The sequence below is a fragment of the Solanum lycopersicum genome, chromosome 7, assembly GCF_036512215.1.
Source record: "Solanum lycopersicum chromosome 7, SLM_r2.1".
NCBI classification, from domain to species: Eukaryota; Viridiplantae; Streptophyta; class Magnoliopsida; order Solanales; family Solanaceae; genus Solanum; species Solanum lycopersicum.
In genome coordinates, this window is record NC_090806.1 from 31,952,553 (window position 1) to 31,960,256 (window position 7,704).

The 7,704-nt window shown below is 32.1% G+C and overlaps 1 protein-coding gene across 1 annotated transcript; it reads right to left on the reverse strand.

Moving 5' to 3' along the window:
- Window positions 1-7,016: 7,016 nt before the first annotated feature.
- On the reverse strand, window positions 7,017-7,565 carry LOC138337394 (uncharacterized). Its single transcript, XM_069287303.1, has one exon. It carries the CDS (start codon window positions 7,563-7,565, stop codon window positions 7,017-7,019), a length of 549 nt encoding a protein of 182 aa, XP_069143404.1.
- Between the last annotated feature and the right edge of the window lie 139 nt (window positions 7,566-7,704).

Below are 7,704 nucleotides of genomic sequence, written 5' to 3' on the forward strand. Positions count from 1 at the left end.
CGAGTTGCCTGTGCAAGCACGTGCCCAACATTTATAATATTTTTGTGAGTTGAAAGTACGGATAGTGCATACATGAAGACACAAATGTAGCCTACGCTCACGCGCACACATATATATAGTCATATATAAATTTTATATATATGGTTGGAAGCTGTTCTGTTTGTTGTCATGGTTGTGTCGCTTACATTGGATATTTACATAATACAATATTTAATATATTGTGGCATTGTGACTTGCATTTTGATTGTTTTTAGCACCAAATTGTACATGTGAAATAAGAGGAAAAATTAATTTAGTTTGTAGTTTTTGGGAGGAGAAAATGTGGAGAGTTACTGTAAGATCTAAGTACCTAACAATTTTTATAGTCATCATTTACTTGCACTATATTCTTGGAAAGTGACTTGGAAATAATATGATGTCCCCTCAAAGCAAGTGAAATCCAATTTAAAACAAATATTCTGTTAGAAAAACAACTATGTAACAACACCACCACACAATTTCCTATACAAGTTCAAATTTTTTTGGTGCATCAAAAGAAAGATAAAGGACATCTATTTGCATCATAATACAACATACATTAAGTCGGTCATAATTATAAGATATAAATATCTATAACCTATTACAACTCCTTACATCAATAACATGTTAACAGTTGCAAAACCAAATAAGTAGCTTAAGAGAACTAAACTATGATACTTAATGTTGCAGCACCTGAATATTTTAGCATATTGGTTACTCAAAAGAAAAAAAACTATGGCATCAGTTTGGGTGTGTGTGGTCTTTGAAATGAGACGCTAAAACGGAATGAGACACTCACAAAAGTATGTATTATATTGTGGTATTACTATTGTTACTTCTAGTTGAATCAATAAACTAATGATTTGCGGAATTCCAACTTATCCAAACAGAGAAGAGATAAAAGAGCTAATTGACACCATCACAAACAAAAGGCAAAGTACAAGCAATGAGATGACACTAACCTTAATACTGCGAGACCCACAAAGCCAAAGATTATTGAACAACGAAAGCTAAAGTAAATGGAAGAAAATTGGGGATAGTATGAAAAGGCAACAAAGGGTTGTTCTCATAATGTTATGAAGGCAGGGGAAGAAAATTGGGGATAAATATGAAAAGGTCACTGAATTAAAGCCTACAACATTTCTGAATTGCCAGAGAGTAGTGGCACATGTCCATGAGACAACCAATTAAAAAGCATCAAGTAAATCTTTCATTGCCATGATTTTCCAAACAACTATTTTGAGCAAAAACTTTTCCCACCGAAAGTAGAAGAGTAACAACATTAAACAAAAGAAAGTAAAGAAACTTTTGAATCTAGTGGAGACAAACTTTTGTGGGTTTTATATAAACAAGTGAGATTCTTAGTTGGCATAAATCCATAGAAAACATACAAGGAAAGATCAAGGCGATGAAGGTCAAGTGATTCACTTTTTGAAACAACAAAGGATTAACTTTATTTTAAAAAAGATCATTGAAACACAGAATTCTCTAGCCTCCTTTATCAAAGAACTTACAAGACATAATTCCTATTTGGGCATCTATACAAGACATAATTCCTATTTTGGCATCTATACAAGACATAATTCATATTTGGGCATCTATACACGACATAATTCCTATTTAGGCATCTACTTCTTTAGATATTCAATATATTGATTAGGTATATTCCTGCATGGTTGTTATTCCATTACTCGTGTTGTCGTGTTCTGCTATAACAAAAGATTGTTTGTTTATGGCTATCATTGTTACAAATTGAACAAGCTATTTAGAAGTGCGTCAATTCTCAATGCTAAACTTATTATCAGTGAATTTTGGATAATGTCTAAATCTAATTACTACTTTACTTAGGTTGTATTGGTCTCAACCGTTCAACGTTAAATTCTCGAAGACAAGAAAGAATAAGGAAGACATTGATTCCAAAACATCTTTTAATCCGGTTCAACAAAACAGCTAAAAGAATGAACAAAAAAAAATCTTCTTCACATTTTGTGTTGCTACGTTTCTTTGTGCTACCCCCAACTCTGAATGTCCTATTGAATTATTTAGGCATAATATATTACTATAGTACACATACTACTTCTTAACAACTAACTGGACACTAATTGTCACGACCCAAATCGAGCCGCGACTGGCACCCACACTTACCCTCCTATGTGAGCGAACCAATCAATACAAAACCCAACACTTCGAATATAATAACACAATATAATGTGGAAGACTTAAACTCATTAATGAAAATCAATTAAATAACTTCTAAAAACTCGACAACTATTATTATCCCCAAAATCTTGAAGTCATCATCACAAGAACATCTATCCTCAAATTACTAAAGCTAAGAGTATCAACAAAGCTAGAATAAATAAAAAGCTTGTCCATGCCGGAACTTCAAGGCATCGAGACATGAAGAAGAAGCTCCAGTCCAAGCTAGAAGTGTAGCTCACCCTGAAATCCGATGTAATGAAGACTGGCTAGAGTTGCGGTTGAGTTGAAGACGACGGCACGTTTGCCGCACTCCACAAATAACAAAGAAAGGAACATAAAAGTAGGGGTCAGTACAAAACACGGGTACTGAGTAGATATCATCGGCCAACTCAAAATAGAAAATAGTATATATCAGATCATATCATAAATCCACTACCATACTCAATCTGTAGAAACAACGTGTACAAGAATCTTTGACAAATAACGTCAAGTACACTCATGAGCACTCAAGCCTCCATATCATACTCATTTGGGAAATAGGTTCATTAAATTGAGTATATTAGCATCTTTCAAGATTCATTATCTTTATTCCTCTCGTGTCGGTACGTGACACTCCGATACTCATCATACTATCCTGGTGTCGGAACGTGACACTCCGATCCCCTAATACTATGTGTCGGAACGTGACACTCCGATCCCCTAATTCTATGTGTCAGTTCGTGACACCCGATCCCCTAATTCTACGTGTCGGCTCGTGACACCTGATCCCCTAATTCTACGTGTCGGTTCGTGACACCCACTCCACTAATATCATTCTATTAATTCATCAAGACTTCTCTTATACCAAGGCATCATCATCTCATTACTTTAGTTCATCAAGTCTTCTTTTATACCAAGACATCATCATTAACAAGGGGTTTTCAAGATTTGGGATTCAATGGCTTAATCATGCTTATTTCATCACGATTATATAATCATATTCATGCAAGCATACAATTAAGCATATAGAAGACTTTACAATACACCCCAACACATATCATTCGCTATTAAGAGTTAACAACGAATAGTATAAAAACCATAACCCACCTCCATCGAAGAATTGTGATCAAGCAAGCTAATTCTCAAAATCTTTGCTTTCTTCTTCGTTTCTCCTCTCTCTCTCGATCGTTTCTTCCTCTCTTTCTGTTCTTTTCTTTTTCTTATTCAAACCCTCTATTTTTTTACCCTAATTAGCATATAATTAAGTGTAAAAAATGGTGAATTAACCCATTAATTAATTCAAGGTTATCTCTTTTAACCCTCAAGTAGTTAAATTATTAACATTAATCCACTAAATTTATAATTATAGCAGGAATAGTCCAAAACGTCCCTTAAAACATTTAAAGAAATCCAACCCTGCCTGGGATTTCTTTAAATGTTTTAAGGGACGTTTTGGACTATTCCTGCTATAATTATAAATTTAGTGGGTTAATGTTAATAATTTAACTACTTGAGGGTTAAAAGAGATAACCTTGAATTAATTAATGAGTTAATTCACCATCTTTTATACTTGATTATATGCTAATTAGGGTAAAAGAAAGAGGGTTTGAATAAGAAAAAGAAAAGAACAAAAAGAGAGAGAGAGGATCGAACGAGAAAGAGGAGAAACGAGAAAAAGAACAAAGCTTTGGGAAATTGCTTTCTTGATCAAAATTCTTCGGTGGAGGAAGATTATGGTTTTTATACTATTCGTAGTGAGCTCTTAATAGCGAATGATATGTGTTAGATTGTGTTGTAAAGTCATCTATATGCTTAATTGTAAGCTTGCATGAATATGATTATATAATTGTGATGAAATAAGCATGATTAAGCTATTGAATTCCAAATCTTAAAAACCCCTTGTTAATGATGATGCCTTGATATAAAAGAAGGCTTGATGAACTAAGGTAATGAGATGATGATGCCTTGATATAAAAGAAGGCTTGATGAACTAAAGTAATGAGATTATGATGCCTTGGTACAAGAGAAGGCTTGACGAATTAATAGAATGATATTAGTGGAGCGGGTGTCACGAACCGACACATAGAATTAGGGGATCGGGTGTCACTAACCGACACGTAGAATTAGGAGATCGGGTGTCACGAACCGATACGTAGAATTAGGGGATCGGGTGTCACGAACCGACACGTAGAATTGGGGGATCGCGTGTCACGAACCGACACGTAGAATTAGGGGATCCGAGTGTCACGTTCCGACACATAGTATTAGGGGATCGGAGTGTCACGTTCCGACACAAGGATAGTATGATGAGGATCGGAGTGTCACGTACCGACACGAGAGGAATAAAGATAATGAATTTTGAAAGATGCTAATATACTCAATTTAATGAACCTATTTCCCGAATGAGTATGATATGGAGGCTTGAGTCCTCATGAGTGTACTTGACATTATTTATCAAAGATTCTTGTACATGTTGTTGCTACAGATTGAGTATTGTAGTTGATTTATGATATGATCTGATATATACTGTTTACTATTCTGAGTTGGCCGATGATATCTACTCAGTACCCGTGTTTTGTACTGACCCCTACTTGTGTGTTTCTTTCTTTGTTATTTGTGGAGTGCAGCAAACGTACCGTCAAGTTCAACTCAACCGCAACTCTAGCCAGTCTTCGTTACACCGGATTTCAGGGTGAGCTAATGCTTCTAGCTTGGACTGGATCTTCTCCTTCATGTCTTGATGCCTTGAAGTTCCGGCATGGACTAGCTTTTTATTTATGTTTAGTTTCTTAGATACTCTTAGTCTTAGTAATTTGAGGATAGATGTTCTTGTGATGATGACTTCCAGATTTTGGGGATAATAATAGTTGTTGAGTTTTTAGAAATTGTTTAATTGATTTTCATTAATGAGTTTAAGTTTTCCGCGTTGTATTCTGTTTATTATGGTTAAAATGTTGGGGTTCGGATTGGTTGGTTCGCTCACATAGTAGGATAAGTGTGGGTGCCAGTGCGGCTCGATTTGGGTGGTGACATTATCATTATTATTATTATTATTATTGTTGTTATTATTATTATTATTAGGTATAATGCCCAAGTACCATCTCTACGTATGCCCGAAATCTTAGAGACATTTATACTATACTAAGGTCCTATTACCCTCCTGACCTTATTTCATTAAAAAATTATTACCCCTTTTTAGCCTACGTGGCACTATCTTGTGGGTCCAATGATGGTTGACTTTTTTTAAAACTAATGCCACGTAGGCTAAAAAGGGGTAGAAAATTACTTATAAAACAAGTTCAGGGGGTAATAGGACGTTAGTATAGTATCAGTGTGTCTCTGAGATTTCAGGCATAGGTTAAGGGGGTACTTGTGCATTTTCCCTTATTATTATTATTATTATTATTATTATTATTATTATTTTACAATTATTGTTAATCTTATTACTATTATTATTATTATTATTCTTCTTCTTCTTTTTCTTCTTCTTCTTCTTCTTTTTATTATTATTATTATTATTATTATTATTATTATTATTATTATTATGGTTATGGTTATGGTTATGATTAACATATTTATTGTTATTATTATTGTTGTTGTTGTTGTTGTTGTTGTAATTATTCTTATTGTTATTATTATTATCGTTATTATTATTATTATTATTATTATTGTTGTTGTTGTTGTTGTTGTTAATATTATTATTATTATTATTATTATTATTGTTGTTGTTGTTGTTCTTCTTCTTCTTCTTCTTGTTCTTCTTCTTATTAATCATATTATTATTATTATTATTATTATTGTTATTCTTATTCTTCTTATTATTATTATTATTATTGTTGTTGTTGTTGTTGTTGTTGTTATTATCGATATTATTATTATTCTTGTTGTTATTATTATAATAATAATAATAATTATTATTATTATCATTATTATTATTATTCTTGTTGTTGTTGTTGTTCTTGTTATTATTATTATTATTGTTGTTGTTGTTGTTGTTGTTATTTTTATTCTTCTTCTTCTTCTTCTTCTTCTTCTTATTATTATTATTATTATTATTATTATTATTGTTATTATTATTATTAGAATTATTATTATTGTTCTTCTTCTTCTTCTTCTTCTTCTTATTATTATTATTATTATTATTATCATGATGATGTTGATTATTATTATTATTATTATTATTATTATTATTGTTATTATTATTATTATATTTATTGTTATTGTTATTATTATTATTATTGTTATCCTATTATTCTTATTTTAATTTTTATTATTATTATTGTTGTTGTTATTATTATTATTATTATTGTTATTATTATAATTATTGTTGTTTTTGTTATTGTTATTATTATTATTACTATTATTATTACTAATATTATTATTATTATTATTGTTATTATTATTATTATTATTGTTATTGTTATTGTTATTTTTATTATTATTATTATTATAATAATTATTATTAATTTAATTATTATTATTATTTTTTTGGTAACTATATTTTGTTAATCACCAAGAACAGACATTACAATCAAAGTAGCTATCACAACATGCTTCAAACTCAAAATCAAACTAAAAGACTACGCCTACAATCCTAACTATTGCTTAAATGTCCATTGACTTACAATTTCCTTCATTCTTGAAGGAGTTCTAGCAATAGTTACATAAGCTATCTCTTTTACTATTTGATCCTCATTTTTGTTCTTGTGCTAAAAAAATGTACTATTTCTCTCCATCCACAATCCTTATTTACCTTCAGTCAATATAATCTTGAACATTTGTGCTGCTGAGCTCTTCCATTTTCCATGAAGATTACACTACTGCAGAAACTGCTCCCATGTCATTGGAACATTACTTTGTTGCTCTATTAAGCTTAACACTCTCCCCCACATTCTCCTGGAAAAGTTGCATTGCACAAACAGATGTTCTACATTCTCATCAGCATTCTTGCATAACACACATGTCTTTTCTATTACAACTCCCCACTGAGCCAATCTGTCCATTGTTACTAACCTTTGAGTCATCATGATCCACATTGTGAAGTAACCTTTTGGTCTTGCTGCATTGTTGAACATAAGACAAGTCCATATTGGCCTTTGTTGATCTCCTTTCATGTGACAATAAAGTTGCCTGATCATCCCTTTACTTTTTCCTTGCATTTGCTGAACCTGCTCCACACTTTGCTTAACATTCATTACTTTTTGTATCATCCAGCTTGCATGTTTCCTCCTCTGCCATTCCCTCTGCCCTTTTATATAGTATGTATGTATCCATTTAATCCATAGCTTATCATCCTTGTTAGCTAGATCCCAACAAAGTTTAGAACCTGCAGCCCTATTCCACACTTTCATATTGATCAACCCCATGCCTCCTTCACATTTAGGACATCACACTTTCTCCCATGCTATCAATGCCTTTTTTGTTAGATAGACCACCCCTGACCATAAGTAGCTTCTACATAATCCTTCAATCACTTTAATTATCTTTGCAGGAATAATAAAAAGT